Raw genomic sequence first — 22,098 nt, 5'->3', positions numbered from 1 at the left:
GGGGGATCCCTGGTGTCTGGGGGTGTTGTGTGTAGCGGTGGCACGACTTCCAGACTGTTTTTGGCTCACTTACAGGCACCGCTGGACTGGGGTGATGAGGAGCTCCCGGGTCAAGCAGCCATCCTCCGGGCTCCGCACATGCGCCTCTCCTCTATTGCTAGCATTTTATGTACCACCCCCGTTGCAATCTACTATCCTCACGGCTGAGTTTAATTTTATGGCTTTACACCCCAACGTACCTACGATATGGCTAGGTGACTTTAACAATGTGTTAGATCCGACGCTTGAGAGAATGATGGGGCCCCCCGCCCCCGCCTCACGAGATTTGCGAGACTCCTAGCTGACTTTAACCTTGTTTACTCATGGAGATTCAAGAACCCTACATCCCGGGCCTATTCCTGTTTCTCCGCTTCCCACCACTCGATGTCCCGCATAGACCTCATACTCCTATCTAAGTCACTTCTCCCTAGATTAACGGGTGCTGGATTCTCCCCTAGATTGCTCTCTGATCATTGCTCTCTGATCAAGTTTCACCCAGGGCGAGAGTACCAAATGCCCTTCCCATGCCACTGCAATCCAGGGACAAACTCCTCAATCCAGGGACTGTCCCTGGAAACCGGGGAGGTCTTGTCACCCTACCTTAAATGTTTTTGGTTTTCTTTAGAGAAGGTTAGGTCTGAAACAAACAATGTCAAATTTTTTCCTACACATGCAAAAATACGAAGGAAACTTGGACAGCCGCACTCCAAAAATGTTCTTTTAATTAAAATCGATCACAAAATAAACATGCCACAGCAAAAAAATTGGAACAAAAGCTAACGTTTCGCACTGTAGCTTCAGTGCTTAGTCATAGCTACCAGCTATGACTAAGCACTGAAGCTACAGTGCGAAACGTTAGCTTTTGTTCCAATTTTTTTGCTGTGGCATGTTTATTTTGTGATCGATTTTAATTAAAAGAGCATTTTTGGAGTGCGGCTGTCCAAGTTTCCTTCATATTTTTGCATCACTGTTGCATTGCTGGTGCAGTGTCACATTCCGCTCCCTATCACAGAATGCTGCGGAAGTGATGTTTTTTTGCCGCCATCTTGCTACACCCCACAATCCTGGACAGTAAAGATAGAGTGAGAAGGGGGCAAGCGGACATCTTGTTACACCCACTGAAGTTTTCGATTTGAGACTTATTTTCAACACAAAATGGAGCTTATATGCTTAAAGGGTCACTAAAAGGAAGAAAAAATGTTTGCTGAAATGACTGTTTACAGGGTATAGAGACATAAAAGTTAACTGATTCCTTTTAAAAATGATTAAAAATAGATAAAAAAATCATATAATGTGCCTGCAGTTTCACTTTCGTTTTTAAACTGGTTTCAAGTTTCTGTGAAGTAGAGAGAGACACAGAACAAAAACAAACAAATCCAGGGCAGTGTTTTGTTTTTAAAATGAATCTGATTGGTTCTGAGGAGTTTTAGACACACAGATTGGACCACAGTGAAAAGCTGCCATGAGATTTTTCATAAGGAGCCAGACAAGCAGGAAGTGTGGAGATCAGAGCAGAATTACAGCTACTTCAATAACAATGAGGACATGAAACCAGGACTGCAGTAAGGTAAAGGAAGCTATTTAGCTAAAAAAATATTTTCCTTTAGTGATCCTTTAAAGACAGTATTTGGAAATCCGACGGACTGTTTAAATGTTAAATGTTGAAAGCAGCAGCAGACCTGATGACCTTACATGTTTGCTCATGTGACAAAACACCTCTGATTTTCACATTTAACATCTAACAGTCCGTCGGATTTAAAAACACTGTATTTAAGCATATAAGCTCCGTTTTGTGTTGAAAATAACTGAAAAAAACAAGATGTCTGCTTGCCCCCTTCTCACTCTACCATTACTGTGCAGGAGTGTGGGGTGTAGGAAGATGGCGGCGACGGAACGTGACTTCCGGAGCATTCTGTGATGGGGAGCAGAATGTGACAACACACCGGCACCCATGGTTTGGTTCCAGTGAGGAGGTTCTGTGAAGACTACTGAGCGGTTATTTTCTCTCTCTTTTTTCCTACATACTGTAGGTCACCCTAAGCGGAATTTGAGCAAATTTGATACTTATGTAGACATCAAAAAGTTTACACGCAAACTAAACATCAAGAAATACATGCTAACACAGCCAATAACGTATCAGGCTGTACCTAATATGCCAGGAAGGGTTGAACATAGTCAGTTGAGAAACAAATCACTGTTCAACCCGCAAGTTGTAAATAATCAACATATTGAGGTCTTTTCAAAGATGGTACTGAAAGATTTGGACCAACTTAAAGTGAAGAAGTTACCGAACCCCATGGCCATACATAAGGGTATTAAGATGTTGGAAGAAAACAAAGAGGTTATAATAAGACCAGCCGATAAGGGTGGAGCCATTGTGGTCCTCGCCAAAGACTATTACTATGAAGAATTGGCCAAGCAACTCGAGGACACCAATACCTATATCAAATTACGCTCCAATCCGACAGGAGAATACAAGGAGGAGCTAGTTGACTTGATCTATAGAGGAAAAGAAAAAGGAGTGCTGAACAAAAGAGAAGCTAAATACCTAATACCTGAGGTGTGCCGAGTACCCATTATATATACTGTTCCCAAAGTCCACAAGGATCCTGAGAAACCCCCTGGACGTCCCATTATCAATGGGATTCAATCCATCAACTCACGCCTAGGGGAGTATGTGGATAGATTTATTCAGCCGTTAGTGCCCCAAACTAGGGCTTACCTCAGGGACACAAAGCATTTAATACAGATCCTTGAGAGCACAGTACTGGAACCTAATTGTGGTTACTTGTTGGCCACAGCTGATGTGGCCTCATTGTATACTGTGATAAACCATGAAGAAGCCATTGGGGCCACAAAATGGGCATTGAACAGTTTTGGTCATCTCATATCGAAACAAAAAAGGTTTATTTTGAGATGTCTTGCATATGGGCTACAGCACAACTACTTCTGGCATAAATCAGAGTATTACCGGCAACTGAATGGTATAGGAATGGGTGCTAAATATGCACCGAGTGTAGCCAACGTGTACATGTCTGAGTGGGAGGAGTCGTCCATATATGAAGGTATGCCGGAGCAGCTCATACTCTACAGAAGATTTATAGACGACTGTATCATCATTTGGAAGGGGGATGAGAATACCCTAACTCAGTTTTTTGAGAAATTAAATGATAACCAGAAGAACATAAAACTCACCTACACTTTGAGCAACACTACTATTCAGTTCCTTGATTTAGAGATTACTATAGACAATCAACAACTAAAAACTAGAACACACTTTAAGCCGGTCCAGAGGAACAGCTATATCCCTGTGGATAGCTGCCACCATGACCCGTGGCTAATCAATATACCAAAGGGTCAAATGCTAAGGATTCGCAGGAATTGCTTAGACCCTGAGGTATTTTTGGATCAAGCTAAAACGATCGGAAAAAAATTTATTGATAAAGGGTATAACAAGGACTTTATAATGGAACAAATACAAAAGGTGTATGAAACTCCACGTACCTCTCTAACACAAGACAAAATCAAGACAAAAAGGCTGGAAACTGAATTACCCATAATTCTAAATTATAACACCCAACACAAGCAACTTGAAGCTATTATAAAGAAACACTGGCCAATTTTGAAAGCAGACAGACAGCTACAGGGAATTTTACCGAGTTACCCACGGGTGGTGTACAGAAGAGCACCAACTTTAAGGGATTTGGTGGCAAAAAATATTCCTGACCCACCAGTTCGAAACAATTTACTCACTTTTTACCAAGGAAAAGGTTTTTTTCCATGTAAACGATGTTTTGCGTGTAGGCAAACCAATTTCAATGGACAAAAATGTTCTAAATTCAAATCTACAGTGACTCAGAAGGAATACAACATAAAGGATCTGATCACGTGTAGGACTGAAGGGGTAGTATATGTATTGGAGTGCTCTTGCTCACTCCAATATGTTGGACGCACGAAGCGCCCAATGTGGAAGCGCATCAGAGAACATGTCCAAAATATCCAAAAAGCCTTCCCCAAACACAATGTGTCTCGGCACTTTGATCTATGCCACCACAACAATCCCAAGGAAATGAAATTTTGGGCCATTGCCAAATACACTCCACACTGGAGGGGCAGTCATAAAGTAAGGGAATTAAGTAAAACTGAGTCTCGCTGGATACATGAGATGCAGACTCTATCTCCCATTGGCCTTAATATCGAATTTGATTTAAATTCATTTCCAATTCGTAAACATACTCTTGGTTTTGTATTAATAATTAATTTTATTAATATATATAGATTTTTATTCATTATGATGGTTTTTATTACTGTTATTATAGTAATAATTTTTTAACTTTTTAGTACAATTTTTATTACATATTTTTGATGTTTTATTGATAATATTGAATAGTGTTGATGCATCTATTTAATTGTATTTTTAAATGTTCATCTACTTATTCTATGCTTGTTGTATATCTGGCCACAAGAGGGCAGTAGATTGCATATGCAAATGCAAATGCAAATGCACCATCCGCATAGCAAACAACATAGAATGTTTTTAAAGTTTTATAGCAATTACATTTTTTTAAATTTGTTTATTAACCTCCCTGGCGGTATGATTCTGTCAGAAAAAAGGTGCTGAAAGCGGTACCATTATTTGCAAGGAAATTTGGCGTTTTATATTGTAGGTCTGTAATTTTTAGAAATAACTCACTTAAATCTGACCAAACAAGATTCTAATAGGCATCCCGGGTATGACATTTTTTTAAAAACAAAATTATAAATTATAATATAATAAATAATTATAAATAATTATAACAAATAATAATATAATTATAATAAAAATTATTCAATAATGTAATCAAATTAAAATCACTGAAATTTGCTCAGTTGCAGAATTGTTGCTGTCATTATTTTTTTTTTTTTATGACGAATTTCCCCACAAATCGCTATCGCACAATTCTGCAAGTGATTATAATTTATTATCGCTGTTTTTTAGCTGATCTAAAACTATTTTTGACATAAAGGGACACTTTTGGTTGCTATGGACAATCTACAGTTTGCAGGGAGAAAGAAACGTTTTTATTATATAAAATTACATGCATGACACAGGACAGACCACTAGGGACAAGGGGGGTGTGTTTTTTTTACATACAGTACTGTAATCTATAAGATTACAGTATACTGTATGTAAAGTGTTTGTTTACGTTTTTAAATTTGGCGCCGTTCTCCGTCCCCGTGCGTCGTAACGTCGCAGGGAACGGAGATCGGCGTCACACGGAAGCACTATGTGAATCGAGCGAGGTCCCGCTCGCTCACACAGCGCGGTGGCATCGCTGGATCCAGGGACAAGGTAAGTAAAAAGTGCCTGTGGATTCAGCGAGGCGAGCCCGAGACTGACTCGGGGTTACCGATCGTAGCAGGAAAATCAAACCCCGAGTCAGTCTCGGGAAGACCGCCAGGGAGGTTAAAATTATGTGTGTCTATGCATCGACATTTGATCTCACTAGAATTCAGCTATGTGAGTAAAGTTTTGCCGCAATGATGTTTGTCTTTCCCTTTGGTTGCTCACACTAATGTAAACGCTGTCAATGAGAAGGCTATCTAAACCCCAAGCCATTCTCATAACGTATGAACCCATGAGTAAGTCGCGTGCCTGTGACGTAACGCGTAGGGAGGAGCCTGCGATCGAATCCGAGTGCATCGGATCGAGCTGAGGAAACAACATACTGAGTGGCGTTTTCATGCTTTACTGAAAGCCGGGATTCGTGAGTGCATATGTCAATGCTCTGATTACATTTTTTGATCTGTCATCGAATATTGCGCAATGAGATTTTTTCTCTTTTCTTTCATGCAATCCCTGTCTGTGAGTGCCTGTATCTTCTGATCACAGCGGTGGAGGGCTGGATTAGCATTCAGATTGAAGAGAGTGATTTTTTCCCTGCATGGAATCCTGCTAATCACTGTGCACTAATTAAGGACATATTAGTAATTCACAGTTTATGGAGTATTCTCCCTGATTAGTTTTTCTTTGTACGTTTTATCACTTTTTAAGTTAATATTAGCGCATCTATATTTTATATGTTTCACTGTTTGGATTTGGTATCACTCAAGATAGCAGCTATATTATTTGTTTTTTTTATTTATGTGCACGTGGAATTGATTATTTAATTAGCGCTGTAGTATATTTTTCACAACACCCTATTGAGAAGCATTCATGTCAATTCCTGTTTGACCTTTAACAGCTGCCACTGTGACTTTTTATTCCCAGTGACAAACTTCCCCTTAGTTCTTGTTAAGGTGATAACAGTCAGCTTCAGGATTTCCTCCCAATAAGGGCACAAACAAAAACAAAAAAGTATCTGCAAAAGTTTTTACCTCCCATTCAAAATTGATAAACAAAATGGGAATAACAGGATTTGAAAATGGTCAAAGACATCATATTTTAGCCGTCTTATTTTATCATAGTTTAAGTAAAAAAAAAAAAAATTCTGACACTAAATAAATTATCACCGTCTTCTCTTAGTAATTCATGTAAATATTGTATTACTGCCTGTACTAGCCAATGCAGTGCATAATGTGACCAAGGTTTTTCTTTTTTTTAACCATCACTTTAAAAAAGTCAGTCATAGCAAAACTATAAAATCAGTAAAAGTATTTGCAAATAAATACAAAAAAATAGTTAGCTAAATTCATAACTTACTAGTCCAGCTGTTGTGTTGTCTGACTTTTGTCGATAAGTACGAGGAGGGATTTGTGGCAAAGTCTTTCTTCGTGCTACTGGTTTTCCTGTAGTACCTTTTTGTAAACTCACATTCTGCCAATGTACCTCAGCCTGGTGCAGTATCTCAGAATCATAGGTTGATGCTAGATTCAAGCGTGTAATTGTATTTATTCCCTCATAATCCAAGCCTGAAAATCCACCTCCACTCCTCAGCAAACCCGATTTTGCATCCTCTTCTGAAATCCTGCAGCTAGGCGGATTCCCTTCATTCTCTCCAGTGAACAGATTGACATCTTTAGAGTGAGAGGCCTTTGAGGTAGAGGACTGGAGCGTGTTTTTGCAGTAGTTTCCCAGGTGCGTGCGAGGTGGTAATGGGGGTGGAGAAAAACTTTTTGGACAGCTCTCTCCTTCATCTTGTTTATTGCCGAGATATCCATCCCCATATATATAAAAGCCTTCATTGAGACTAGGTTTGGTTTTTGAGAGTGACGGGGCAGTACTTGGTACTTGTGAGACATCTTCCAAGGAAATTAGAGGGCTCTCATCAACCTCACTAGTTGTTTTATTGAGGTCAGAGAGTGCATCATACTCCATTTGAAGTGCCTCTGCTAATGCCAGTTCTTTTCGAGTCATACCCAACGATTCTAGACCTTGCCATTGTTCTTTCTTTCCATCAGAAGTTGACATGACTGGTGATTATGCGAACACAAAAAAAAGGCTGCTATGGAAAAAAAAAAACATTTGCTGCTGAAGGCATAACTCTCCAGAACACCACCTAGAAAAGAGAATAATTGATATTATTTAAACATGAAAACGTGTCACTGGAGAGCTTAAATACTTGTTATGCTTGTTAGGCATTACTTCCGGTCAGCTGTAAAGCCTTAAATCTATCCCACTTGCCAGTAAATCATCTAGTTCAGGGTTTCTCAACCAGGGTATCATTAAAAAGGACCCAGTGGTTCTGCTGCAGGCCACTGTTGCAGAGTATTTATATCCTTCCAACAGTGGCATCAGTGTTAGCCCTGTAGCTACTGCTTGACGGAGTACCGCCAGGCAAACTAAAATCAGCCTCACAGTATGCCTTGAGTTCCCGAGCCTGATGTCACTGTCACTACTCATAGCCAGCAGTGTGGGACAAGAAGCGCGGCTCATCTTTCCCAGATAGGTACCAGTACAAACAGTGACTGCTATTCTACGGTTGGATTTGCAGCGCATTTCGGCCACTAGCAGGGTGCTTTTAACCCCCGCTAGCGGCCGAGAAAGGGTTAATACTGCCCGCAATGCGCCACTACAGCAGTGTATTGCCAGCAGTAGGGCGGCACTGCCCATTGATTTCAATGGGCAGGAGCGCACTAGGAGCGGTGAGTTCACCGCTCCTAATGCACTCCAAAGAAGCTGCTGGCAGGACTTTTCCTGAAGCCTTGCCAGCGCAACACACTGGAGTGAATAGAGCAGCTCGGGCTTTCACACTGGAGTGAATAGAGCAGCTGTTTAAGGGCGGATTTCAGGTGCTATTTTTACCGCTATAGCGCCTGGAAAACACCCTCAGTGTGAAAGGGGTCTTAAGGTGGGCTCCACATTCAGCTACCAAAGCTGCAGAGGATTTTGATGATTTATCTGATCTTCCAGCCGATATAACTTTTACATTATTACCCATTTTCACCAGTGTGGAAATAAACCCACAGAATTAAACATTTACATTCTTTGCATGTCACATATGCTTGTGCTTTTAACCAAACGGTCTAACCAGAAAATGGTTTGTGTCTTAACTGATCACATGTGCAGCACCATGGCAATTGCAGATCAAACAAAAGCTACAATGGCAGCTTCCTTGGCCGAAAAGGATAGTAAGGTTAAGTTTAGCTTTTACTTTAGATGACCTTAGCAGTGAACCACTCTTATGGGCTTCAATATGGCCCATATGGCAGGGTGCTGAGGATTAAAAACACCCATCCTAGTGTGGTCAGTTTTTTTAAACTGAGCTGGGAGAACAGGCTGCTAGTCCTCCAATGGTTGGAACTGTGCCGACACCCCCCCACCCCCATAGCATTCACTGGAAAGATCAGCGAGTGTACTGCCGTTTCTCCATCTCTAGCTCTTAAAGGCCCCTTTCACATGGACGTCCCCTATGTCCTTTTTTCACCCAGCAATGCATCTCTATGGGCTAACAGATGGAAACAGATCCATTTCCTTTAGCTTTTGTTTTAAATGGAAAAAGGCTTTGTCCTGTTCCATTTAAACAGACCTGAATGAAAATAAGCAGATGTAAACTGACGACAGACATTTTTACATCTGTTTCAGCATCTGCCTGGGACAATTCCCTGCTGTCTGCCAGCAGGAATGAACCATTGGTTGAGAAGGAGCCTACACTCACTAGTTACCCAACAACCAATGACTCATCCTTGCTGTCAGCTGGTGGATTCCCTGCTGACAGCAGAATGTAAAGAAGGAGATGTTGGTGAAAAGTAAAAAAAAAAAAACACTGATGTGACAAAAAAAAAATAAAAAAAATAGCTACGATGATCTAAATGGGTGCCAATATGTGCTATGGTACCTAGTGACTTGTGTTTGTATTCAAAATTGATCAGCGCTATGGATGTGCTACAAATAGGAATGAACTCATGTTCGACTGGAACATTGCCTGTTTGTCCATTCAAATTTGCCGCGAACACCCCAAATTGTTCTCTGTTTAGCGAAAAGCTGCGAAACACCCTGTAAAAGTCTATGGGAGAATTCTAAAGTGCCAATTTTAAAGGCTTATATGCAAGTTATTGTCATAAAAAGTGTTTGGGGACCTGGGTCCTGCCCCAGGGAACATGTATCAATGCAAAAAAAAGTTTTAAAAACTGACGTTTTTTTCAGGAGCAGTGATTTTAATAATGCTTAATGTGAAACAATTAAAATGAAATATTCCTTAAAATTTCGTACCTAGGAGGTGTGTATAGTATGCCTGTAAAATAGCGCTTGTTTCCTGTGCTTAGAACTGTCCCTGCACAAATGTTAACTAGTGTATGCGATTTGGATGGTAGAGAGCGATGCAGCTGGTGAATCAACAGGACTTTGAGAGTTTGTAGGAATCTGGCATCTAGTGGCCTTTTTGTGTAAATGCAATGTCTATGATAGACGACAGAATTGATATAAATAGAGGCTCACCACATGCCCCTCCTTATCCCTTGATGAAAACCACGGTGAGTGGTTGAAACATGTCGGGCAATCAGTCCTTCCTGTGAAGACATACTGTTACAGTCTGTCTACACGACCGGATGCATGCGTCTAGCACTGGAAATGGCTTGTTATGAGCAAAGTAATGGAGCTGGAAAAGCAGTTTTTAGCAGCAGACCAACATTCTAAGACACATTGATTGGGAGCACCTGTGTGCAGTACCTGGATCCCTCCCCACAAGAGATACCAACAGAAGCTTCAAATCCCCAGGGACGAGGGTGAAGATTTTCCTGGCTACATTACACTGCACATGGCAGCAAGCCGTCTCTTGATTTTCTATTAGAAGAGAGGAAGACTGCAACATCAGATGATCTCCACATACAACCTGGTTTGGTGAGCGGACTTAAAATCCTGTTTCCATCTGTGTCTCCTTCCTTTGATTATGTTGGTACCTTGCACATAACCACATTGCTTTGTGACTGTTGCTGCATTCAGCCGATCATCAAATTACCATGCAGATGAACTTGATCTTTATGCTGCTATTTTGCTAACCTGCTTTCTGCTTATATGACTTGGCGGCACAGTGTCCTTGACCTTCATGAATGCTATTTGCCAACCTGCTTTTTGCTTACATGACTTGGCAGCACAGTGTCCTTGACCTTCATGAATGCTATACCATGATAGCCCTCTCATACTGAATTGTGTGTTATTGAGCTGTGATATTCAGGTCACGACATCATTCATTGGTCAGCCACAGCGCATATCTAACTTATCCAATTTTACTCCGATATATGTCCTGTCTGGACTTGATCAGCTTATAGGCTGATCATCCAATCATATGCTGGGTAGTCGGCTGGATAAATTCCAGCTGACTTTTCCAATCTCAGTAATTTGCATGCATGCATCCCATAGGTAGTCAGTGTCTATTTAGATAACGTTATCTAATTATTTACATTTTTATATTGGGTGTTGGTGATGGGTGTCAAAGTGTCTGATTTATGAGATTGCTAAATTTTTGTATCAATAAACCCCTTTTTTATGCGGCACGGCCCACTGTTTGGCATCTTTATCTCCGGGAGGATACATTTCTTTGTCCCCCCCCCCAGGGGGGGGGGCTTTCTTTGTATTACACCAAGGGTGACCTAACTGGCAGAGTTATACGAGTTTCCCCTTGAATAAAGGCCCGAATCAAAGCATGCAAAGCAAGCGGCCTTTGAAAAAACACTGATAAGGCCGAGATCTGACCCTTGATTGTACTCAAGGCTAGCTTAATTTCTACCTCCAACTGTAGGAAGGCAAGAATTCTTCCTATGACATATTTCCGAGGATACCATCATTTGGTTTCACATCAGGAAACATAGGACCTCTAGACCCAATAATAAATGGTACTGGAAGTCGACTTCTTTGCATTAATCAGAGTAGTTACCACTGAACCTGAAAGCCACCAATTCTTTAACATGTGGGTTTAAATAGCCAAACCGTTAAAATTAGCGACTGTAAGGCAGAATGGAACACTGGTCCTTGTGAAAGCAAGTCTGGACGGGATGAAAGAGTCCATGGTTTCCCTGCTGCCAACCTTAGGATCTCTGCATATCAGGATCTTCTGGGCCATGCTGGGCTACTAGTATTACTGGCTTCCCTTCCTCTTTGATCCTGCGTAGAAGCCATGGTAGCAGGTAAAATGGGGGGGGGGGGAGAAATCGCATAAATCAGTGAAAACTGATCCCAAGGAGTTACTAATGCATCTGTCCCGCATGCGAGTGGATCCCTTGTCCTTGACATAAAGTTGTCCAACTTTTTGTTGAACCTGGACGCCAATAGATCTATGTTCGGGATGCCCCATTTTTGGCAAATGGCTGAATTTTTTTTTCGAGATTCTTACGGGAACAATTGTTGACAGCTCAAGAAATCCGCCTGCCAATTCTCTACCCCTGGAATGAAGATAGGGTACATGCTTCTCTGCCCAAGTCAGATAATGGTTCACTTCCCTCTGGGCTGCGTGACTTCTGGTGCCCCCTTGGTGGTTGATGTAAGCCACTGCTGTGGAATTGTTGGATTGTATCCTGATGAGACAACCTTGTAATCTGAGAGTCCAGGCCATTAGGGCCTGACACACTGCCCAAATTTCTAGAATGTTGATGGGCAAGGCTTTTTCAGACTCTGACAACTTCCCCTGGACAGTGGTCTCCTCCAGAACCGCTCCCCAGGATGTCCCCTTCTGCAAATTTCTGGCCATCAACCACCAGCTGAGACTCTGGCGCACCCTTGGGGCCAGATACATTGGGTAATCCAAGGCTTGGATTTTCTTGTTCCAAGCAGACAGAATACTGTTATACAACAGTCTTGAATTGAACTGGGCATAGGGAACCGCTTCCAATGAAGCCACCATCTTCCCTAACAACCTCATGCAAAGGAAAATGGAAGGATCCTTCTTTGACTTGACCACATGGACCAGATAGATCTCTTATAGCCCTGACTTTTGTCTGAGGCAAATATACTCTTTCTTGGGCTGTATCTATAACCAGACCCAAGTACTCCAGCTTCCTTACTGGCCGTAAGGCTGACTTCTCTAGATTGAGAATCCATCCTAGGTGATCCAAGTACTTGACAGCGTTGGACACACTGTGTTTTAGCCGTGCAACCGACTGATCTATCAGCAGCAGGTTGTCTAGGTATGCCATTATTGCTATACCCTAGGTCCCCTAGTCTTGCTATTACCAGGGCCAGAACTTTCGTAAACACCCAGGGTGAGGTGGCTAACCCAAAGGGCAAGACCACAAACTGAAAGTGGGGCTGTTCTACTGCAAAACACAGACATTTCTAGTGAAAAATTGGCACATGCAGATATGTATCTTTTTATTTTTATTTTTTTTATCAATTCGTTTTTATTGAAAAGTTTTCAAAACAAGTTATGGTACATAACCAAAGATCAGAAGTAATGAGCAAGAGAATACAAGGAGATACAGAAATACAACGGGCCACTTAAACGATGACACTCCATATGGGGTCTACAGGAGCCTAAGTCCACAGACAAATCAGAAGAATATAAAGAATATAATTAGACCCTTAACATAGGACCGTATGCAAGACATTAGCCATTCATTGGAATAGACTAAAATTAAAGGTGAGAGAGGAAAGAGGGGGAGGGGAGGGGGAGAGAGGGTAAGGGTAAGGGAAGGTCTGCCTGACTTCAGTACAATAATCATATTAGAAACAAATTATAGCAGTCGTTTCAAAAGTTTGCCTATACATCATTTGGAAAATGATACCTGCCAGATAGCATCAAACCTCTGCCTGTTACCTCTCCTATTAGCTATTAGGGACTCATAAACATAGTGCGACCATGTGATTATCAGAGCCTCTGACGCATTGGGGGCCCTATCTGCCTTCCAGTGTCTCGCAATGAGAGTTCTAGCCGCCAACAGGATGTGAAAGATCACCACTCTAAGATCTGGTGGGAACCTCTCAATGCCTATATGCAGTACCGCAAGGGCAGGGTTCGGGCGAGTCAAAAATCCAGTAATCCTGGAAATGTATGTGAATATAGAGTTCCAGAAGCTCGTCAGGTGTTTGCACGTCCAGAACATGTGGAGCAGGTTACCCGACTCCCCACAGTTCCTCCAGCACAATGGTGATCAAAGATGTACAAACTTGGAGAGCCTGTAGGGAGTGAGATACCACCTGAGGGCAATTTTTTGGGCCAGCTAGACGCTTTGTAGATTGAGCGGAATGCTTGCCGCCACTGTTGTTCTGTAATAATCACTCCCAAATCCTCCTCCCACTTCCTAAACGGCTGGGATTTCTTAAAATGCATTTTGTGTTGGAAAAAGTTATAGAAAAATGCGATACCTTTGGGTGGTGCTGGGCCAGAAGTGTAGAAGTTCCAAGCCTCCTTGTGGAAGCATATTTGGTGAGAAGTGAGGGACTTTAGAAAGTGAGCAATCCTAAGATACGCATAGTGATGAGGTGAACGGGCGAAGGACATTATTGTGATAAAGGTCCTCTATAGTCAGAATGCCTTTGTCCTGCCAGCCCGACAACGAAAGGTTCGGGATAGCCAGAGAAAGGATCCCTATAGGAACAGAAAGCTCTACGTACACAGAGGGCAGAGGAGACGCATCACGCAGCTCCCTCCAGGCCGCAAGAGAGGCCTGAAGTGTGAGCGGCAAAGTACGCAACGGCAGCGGTTTCCACGCGTCCAGTAGGAGAGGGGGCTTGAGACTTTTAGTCGGGCAAAGGGACGTCTCAATGTCGGCCCAGATGGAGTCAGAGTTCCCCGGGGAGGTCAGCCATGGTCTGAGTTGTGTCAGAATCGACGCACGAAAATAATCTTGGATGTCCACGAGCCCCATCCCTCCCGCCGTTCTATGTCTGACTAGCAAGGTTCTGGCACAACGGGGTCTTTTTGATTTCCAAATAAATTTGGACAAGATTCCATTAAGAGCTTTAAGGTGTACCTTAGGAATGGGGATGGGAAGCGTTCTAAAGATATAAAGCATCTGAGGAAGGATCATCATTTTAAATGTGGCTAAACGTCCAGTCCATGATAACTCTGTATTAGCGAATCTGTTTGTGTCTTTGGTCAGTTTGTCGATCAGGGGCAAATAGTTGGCATCCGCAAGCTTGGTTGGGTCTGCCATTATCTTAATTCCCAGATAGGAGATAGAAGATTTGCTCCAAGTGTAGGGGAAAGTTTCCTGGAGATGGGCTTTTGTAGAAGGTGGAATGCCCAGGTCAAGAATGATTGACTTTGAGAAGTTCACCTTGTAGTATGAGATGTCACTGAAAGCTGCTAGTGCGTCATGTGCATGCGATAGTGAAATTGAGGGAGAGGTGAGAAAAATGATTATGTCGTCGGCAAAGAGATTAATAGTGTGGGATCTGCCTTGGACAGGGAAACCTTTGATAACCGGATGGGATCTAATCCTCTCCGCTAGGGGTTCTATCAAGAGATTAAAAATTGAGGGGGGAGAGGGGGCACCCCTGCCTCGTGCCATTAGAAATAGTAAAGGCATCTGACAATAGGTTCGACGTGTACACCTGAGCACAAGGGGAGGAGTATAGGGCAAGTATGGCCGAAAGGATGGGTCCTGCAAAGCCAAATCTCTGTAAAGTATACCTCATGTACCCCCAATGTATCCTGTCGAACGCCTTCTCCGCGTCCAAGGACAACAGCAGAGAAGGCGTACGACAGGACCTAGCACACTGCACCACCCCAAGCACCCTCCTAGTTGCGTCCGACGCCTGTCTCCCCGGAGTAAAACCAGACTGATCAGAGCCGATAAGGGTCGGGAGGACAGGCAGAAGTCTATGGGCCAGGACCTTTGCATATAGCTTAACGTCAGTGTTGAGCAAAGATATGGGCCTGAAATTGGCCGGGGTGGTGGGATCCTTGCCTGGTTTAGGAATTGTGACCACATAAGCCTTAAGCATCTCAGAGGGGAACAAGGCAGAGGACACAGCGTTGGTAAACACAGCTTGTAGGGTGGGTGTTAGACTATCCTGAAGGGCCTTATAGTAATCACCTGGCAAACCGTCCGGCCCTGGGGATTTACCCAGCGGGAGAGTGTTAATGGCGCTTCTGATCTCAGATTCTCCTATGGGCGCTTTTCGGGATGTGAGTTGGTCCTCCGAAAGGGAGGGGAGATTAATCTTAGCAAAAAAGGCCTGGATGGCGTCTTCTGAGGGTTGGGGCGTTTTGGGGTCTGTTTTGAGGTTGTATAAGGAGGAGTAGTACTCCGCAAAGGAATTCGCTATTTCCTTGGGATTCACAATTTTAGAGTTATTGGACGAGTGGAGAAGGAACGGGATTTTAGATTAAACCCTAGCGGCTTTAAGTCTCTGGGCCAGGAATTTACCAGCTCGGTTACCCGAGGAATAATGGGTCAACTTCAGGGTCTGAAGATGTTTGTCATATTGTGGATTAAAAGAAGTCTGAGATCAGAGCGGCTCTGTGAGAGTTTTTGTGCAAGTTGATCAGTAGCTTTGAGCTTGTTTTGGGCTTCTAAGAATTTAATGTCCCTAAGGAGCCTGTCCACTTTCTGTGTCCTCAGCCGTTTCTCCCTCGCACATATTTGCAAAATGATTCCTCTAACAAAAGCCTTATGGGCACACCATAGCATCGCAGGGTCCGAGACTGAACCTTCATTCTCAGCAAAAAAGTGAGATAAACTCTTGGATAACAGACACACATGGGAAGGTGACTGAAAAACACGGGAGTTAGCCCTCCACATATATGCAGGGCTTGGGGTGTGCCCCTCCACCACCGTAATCGAAACAGGTGCATGGTCCGACCAAGAGATGTCATGGATGGTGGAGGAGGACACCGCCTGCAGGAGCATTTTGTCTACCAGAATCAGGTCAATCCTGGAGTAGGAGTTGTGTCTAGCAGAATGGAAAGTGTAATCACGCTCATCAGCGTGCTGACAACTCCAAACATCAAAAATGTCTTCGGCGTGAATCAGGCTCTGGAGCTGGGGCGGGGGCTGTCTTGCTCCAGACGAGGAGTCCAAAGCGTGATCCACTGTTAAATTGTGGTCTCCACACACCACCAGAGATCCCCGTTTGAGGGTGGCTATCTTACAATAAAGTCTTTTCAGGAACCGGATTTGGTGGGAGTTCGGAGCATACAAGTTGACCAGAGTGAAGGGTTTGTTGTTGAGTTCCAAAAGCAAAATAAGATACCTCCCTTCAGGGTCAGCGTGGGTTTCTAACAACTTAAGGGCAACTGTGTCTCTAAAAGCAATGAGAACCCCTTTTTGTTTAGTAGAGGCCGAAGCCATGAGGACATGTGGAAAGTTCCTGTGTTGAAAGCGAGGAGGCTCAGAAGCCTGAAAGTGCGTCTCCTGGATGCAGAGAACGTCGGCCTGGAGTTTAAGCGATTCCCTCCAGACCGAGGCCCGCTTGGCCGGGTGGTTAAGGCCGTTGACATTGAAGGACTGTCATGAAATACCTCAGCCACCAGATGGCGCTAGCGGCGCATCGGCGCGCGCGGGGCACGCGCAATCGCGGCAACGGCGCGCACGGGCACGCGCACCGGCGGCAACGGCGCGCACGGGCACGCGCACCGGCGGCAACGGCGCACGGGCACGTGCAAACGGCAATTCGGCGCCAAAACAAGGTACTTAAGGCGTCCTGGGAGTCTGGCCCCTTGCTGTCCGGTCTGAAGTGTCTCCTGAACCTGCCAGTACCTGTTACACCTGCTTGAATCCTGATCCTGATACCCGGCTTGTTCCTGTTGATCCTGTCTTCCGCCTGCCCTGACCTTTTGGCTTGCTCCGACCATCCCTCTGCCTCATCCCTGGTACTCTGCCGCCCGCCTGTTACTGACCCGGCTTGACGACCCCTCTACCATCCTGACCTTCCTGCGCCTGATCGGCTGGTCCAGCTTCTCTCCGGCTTCTGGGACTTTCACTGTCTTCTGGGACTTGTTGCTGCTTGATCTTCCAGACCTCTTCCCACCGGTCTGCTACTTGCCAGGCTGCACCTGCCTTCCAGAGACTCCATCAGATCCTGCAGAAGCGACCAACAGCCCCTGCATCAGCGTCTCTCCAGGCGCTTGTGCGACTCTGCATTTCCGTTCCTCCTGTCTACTCTATCAGGGGTCCCGGAATCAGAGGAGTAACGGCTGCCACTTCCTGCACGTCGGGCTCACCCTCTGAGGTACGTGACAAGGACACTATTTTTGGCGCCATGGTCACAATGTGAGTGCAGGTGATAACAGTACCTTGTTTTCATATACATCGGAAGTTCCGGGTTTGTGGCACTGCAGACAGGCAGGGAGAAGATGGTCGATCCAGTCCAGAGTGGTGCAGGGAGAGCAGCATCAACGCAGAGCAGACCAATCCAGAGGGAGGGGACAAAAAGAGGGTTAAAAAAAAGAAAGAAAAAAGTAGACAATGCAATAAAAATGAGACTTGTCCGTGCAAGAACCAGAGGGTAGGGTTTCTACCCATAACTGAGGGGGTAAACATAACGTGCGTACACGTACACCAGGTCAAGGCGGGAACCTTGAGATTCAAAAAGAGCCATTCTTATAGGCATATCATGAGCTGCTTTTGTTTTTGCCACTTTTCTTCTTCACCACTGTTTGCCATTCAAATTGTGCCCCTATTTTCTCCAGAGATGAGGCACTTGGTTGCGATTGTTCCGGGAGGATGTCCATAGCTCTGAGCAGTGCAAGGCCCTCATCAATACTCGTCACCACAGAGTTTTTTCCGTCATGTGTAACAGTGAGTTTAACTGGGAAGCCCCAGCGGTAAGGGACATTGTGGTTCCGTAAGGCTTTGGTTACTGGGATCAGAGATTTACGCTTTTGCATCGTAAATTGAGACAAGTCCGCATAGAGTTGGATGCGCTCAAATTGCTCTGGGAGTTGCTGCGTTTTGCGGAAAGTCATCATGAGCTGGTCCTTCACATGATAAAAATGCACACGCATTAAAACATCACAGGGAATATTATCAGGAAGGTGGGCCGGCTTAGGTAGTCTGTGTATGCAATCTATTTGCAGTTCGGACTCCGGAACAGAGGGGAGGATTTGATGGATTCCGAGCATAGTGGTGAAGTTGCGCTGGAAGGACTGACTCAGGGACCCCCCTAACTTTCACGTTGTTCCTCCTCGATCTGTCCTCGAGGTCAGCCACCTTTGCCCTAAGCCAGGCCAGTTCCTCTGAGTGGTCAGCATGAGCATCAATCAGGGTGTTATGAGAGGTGGCAAATTCACCCATTTTTTCCTCCACATGCGTGACCCGCTCCCCCATTTCCCCCATCTCAGACTTGAAGTTACGCATGCATTGCATCATCATATCAGCATGCATGGAGCTACGCAGGGAGATTAACATGTCCTTTAAAGTGGTATCTGAAACTGCCTTACCTGAGGTGGGAAAGGCAGTGAACGGGTCAATCAGCTCCCTCGTGTCCTCCATGCAGTCCTGTCCAGGGCCCAGTTTCCTTCCTCTAAGCGGGGCCTTGATTTGGCAGGGCTTCTGGAGAGAGGAGTGGATGCTGGAGTGGATGCTGCCGGAGAACGCTGTGGCAAGCCTGCTTGGTCTCCTGGGCTGGACGCGGTCGAATGTGAGCCGCGCGAGGAGGCCGGGGAGATGGTCTCCGCAACGGCGCCATCTTGGTGAAGGCCGCGGCCCTTCGGAGGATAGAATTTCTCCAATTTCCGCGGCTCCCTCGACTCCTTCCGTTTGCGGGTCATACCGCTGATGTCCGGGGACTGATATGCGGAGGATCCGGGGTGATGCGAGCGGTGGATGTGCCTCTAGCTTCGGCGGTTCCCTTGCCTGGAGCGGCGCTGTGGGATTACACGTCCATGCAGCTTCGCGCGGTAGCCACGCCCCCAGATATGTATCTTTGATGCCAGAAATTCTTCTCCCTGCAGGGTGGACACGACTGACCGTATTGACTCCATGCGAAAAGAGCAGATGGTTAGGAACTTATTTAGATCTTTGAGATCTAGAATGGTTCTGACACCTCCATTTGGTTTTTGCACCGTAAAGAGATTTGAATAAAACCCCATGTCCCGCTCTTCTGGGGGAATCTCTATGATTACACCCTGAGACTTCAGTCGGTCAAGCGCCATAAACAAAGACCTTCTTTTGAGTGGGTCCTTGGGAACATTCGAACCTTAGAAAATAAAAAGGTGGAAACTCTAGTTTGTACCCTAGAGCTACAGTGGGGATGACCCATGTGTCTTGGATCTCTTCCTGCCAAGCCCCTAAAAACTGCTGAAGCCTTACCCCCACTCGAGCGAATGGGGGCTCCTTCATGAAGAGGCCTTAAGACTCTGCTTGGCAGGCATCTGCCCGCAGGGCTTCTTATGACCTTGTGCGTGGCCTTGAGGCTTACTTCTTGAACCTGACGGTGGAGGCTGTCAGGACTGCCTGGAGGCTGTCGCACCTGGTATGGAAGAAAAAGTATGTTTAAATGAAGGACGTCTACTCCTTCTTTTAACTGGTAAAAGGGCACTCTTACCACCCAAAGGTTTTTGGATATATTTATCCAAATCATCCCCAAACAACCATTCCCCATGAAAGGGAAGACATGCCAATAACTTTTGCATGGCAATTTAGCTGATCAATGCTTCAACCAGAGAATTCTACGCATATGCACTGATATGATAAGAGAGCAAGGCGTGACACCTTGAGCAGGGAGCCCTTTAATAACCTGCTTAAGCTGGTCTTTTAGGGATGGATAAATGCCTATTGCTGCTACTGCAGGCTGTGCTGCTGCACCCGCTACAGCAAATGAGGCTTTGAGCAAAGATCCCAGCTTCTTATCGGCTAGATCCTTAAAAATCTGCACATTGGCCACTGGACAAGTTAGACTCTTATTCACAGAAGACATAGCAGCTTCTACTGCTGACAAACACCACCACTTCTTAGTGAACTTTCCCCCATAGGATAAAGAAGAGAAAATCTTCTAGGAGGAAGAAAATACCCAGGTGATCCCAGTCAGCATATATCAGCGGCTCCAGCAATGGGTGTACAGTAGGGATGTCCCGATACCACTTTTTTAGGACCGAGTACAAGTACCGATACTTTTTACTCTACTCGCCGATATGGATTACCGATACTTTTTTTTTAAAATGCAGCCATGTCTCCCCCCAAATGCAGCCTTGTGTCCCCAAAATGCAGCCATGTCTCCCCCCCAAATGCAGCCTTGTGTCCCCAAAATGCAGCCTTGTGTCTCACCCCAAATGCAGCCTTGTGTCTCACCCCAAATGCAGCCTTGTGTCTCACCCCAAATGCAGCCTTGTGTCTCACCCCAAATGCAGCCTTGTGTCTCACCCCAAATGCAGCCTTGTGTCTCAACCCAAATGCAGCCTTGTGTCTCAACCCAAATGCAGCCTTGTGTCTCCCAATATCAGCTTTGTGTAGGTCTCTGCCATATGCAGCTTTGTGTAGGTCTCTGCCATATGCAGCTTTGTGTAGGTCTCTGCCATATGCAGCTTTGTGTAGATCTCCCCCGCCATCTAGTTGATCGGCGCTCAGGGAACATAACAGCTTTCATTTGAATAGCTGTGTGTTCCCCGTCGCGCATCGTCATAGCCCCTCCTCCTTGTCCGAGCACTTTGATAGACAGATCACCCGTCCAATCCTGGGACGGGTGATCTGTCTATCAAAGTGCCTTGACAAGGGGGAGGGGCTATGATAACGCACAGTGGGGAACACACAGCTATTCAAATGAAAGCTGTTCTGTTCCCTGAGCGCCGAACTAGACGGCGGCAGCAGCTCTCCTCTGGTGGCATGTTATACATACCAGAGGACTGCTCTGCTCTCCGCCTTCGTCTCCGCCCCCCAAGTCTCCTCTCCGACCGCTCCCCGCCCCCTCTCCGTCCCCACTCAGAGGAAAAGAAAAAAAATTATCGGGTCTGAAACGGGCAGCATTTGCGAAAGTACAAGTACTCGCGCAAATGCTCAGTATCGGTCCCGATACCGATACTAGTATCGGTATCGGGACAACTCTAGTGTACAGGAAATGCATGTGAACCCTGTGGAAGCCTTCAAGAACCCAAAGAGGAAAATGGGGCCTCAGCTACCTGTGCTGGGGGAAACTTGTATCCAGAACGGAGATTGTGAGAAGGGCTCCTCTGAGACTGAATCCTCAGGAGAAGGAGTCAACCGCCTGCACTTTTATCCCGGTCACCCAATGGTATCTCAACATCATCTGGCCATTCATGTTCCAACACTGGAAGGTCAGGCAGAGGAGAAGGGGACCCAACACGTTTTTCCCGGACTGGGAGGAAGATGCGAACATATCAACTTCTTCCTTTCAAACTAGCTAATGCTGAAGCCAAATCGTCCTTGGTGACGTATGCAGAAGCTAAAAAATTTGAAGTGGCTACTATGCCCGAGACCCTGAATGACTTGGACTGGCCAGTTGCTTCTGGTCTTTCAGGGGAGGATGGAACTGTGGAAGTGACTAAGATCCTCAGACCCCGACCGCGGTGCCCTTGCGCTCCTCCCTTCTCTGTTTTTCCCCACCTCTCCTTCGGGAAGACATAGTCCTAAGTACAAGGCAGAGGTACTTACAATGTGCATCTACTGCTGAGCTATAGGTCCAGCAATGGAATATATGCCATCACTGATCAGCCTGATGCTGAGTAGACGTTCCTTTAACCACTTGACGACTGCCGCGCGACCATATAAGTTGACAGAATGGCATGGGCAGGCAGATGGGTGTACATG

The 22,098-nt window shown here is 45.1% G+C and overlaps 1 protein-coding gene across 1 annotated transcript in view; it reads right to left on the bottom strand.

Moving 5' to 3' along the window:
* The window catches only part of PIK3C2B (phosphatidylinositol-4-phosphate 3-kinase catalytic subunit type 2 beta), a 1,746,470-nt gene that overhangs the window by 1,581,238 nt on the left and 143,134 nt on the right, over positions 1-22,098 (bottom strand). Inside the window, 1 exon segment of the mRNA XM_040339537.1 lies at positions 6,722-7,517. Coding sequence (XP_040195471.1) covers positions 6,722-7,429 — 708 coding nt within the window. The 5' untranslated portion in view covers positions 7,430-7,517.

Source organism: Rana temporaria, chromosome 2 (assembly GCF_905171775.1).
Source record: "Rana temporaria chromosome 2, aRanTem1.1, whole genome shotgun sequence".
Classification (NCBI taxonomy): Eukaryota; Metazoa; Chordata; class Amphibia; order Anura; family Ranidae; genus Rana; species Rana temporaria.
Note: the sequence above shows the minus strand (reverse complement) of the source record. Positions and strands in the feature narration are given on the sequence as shown.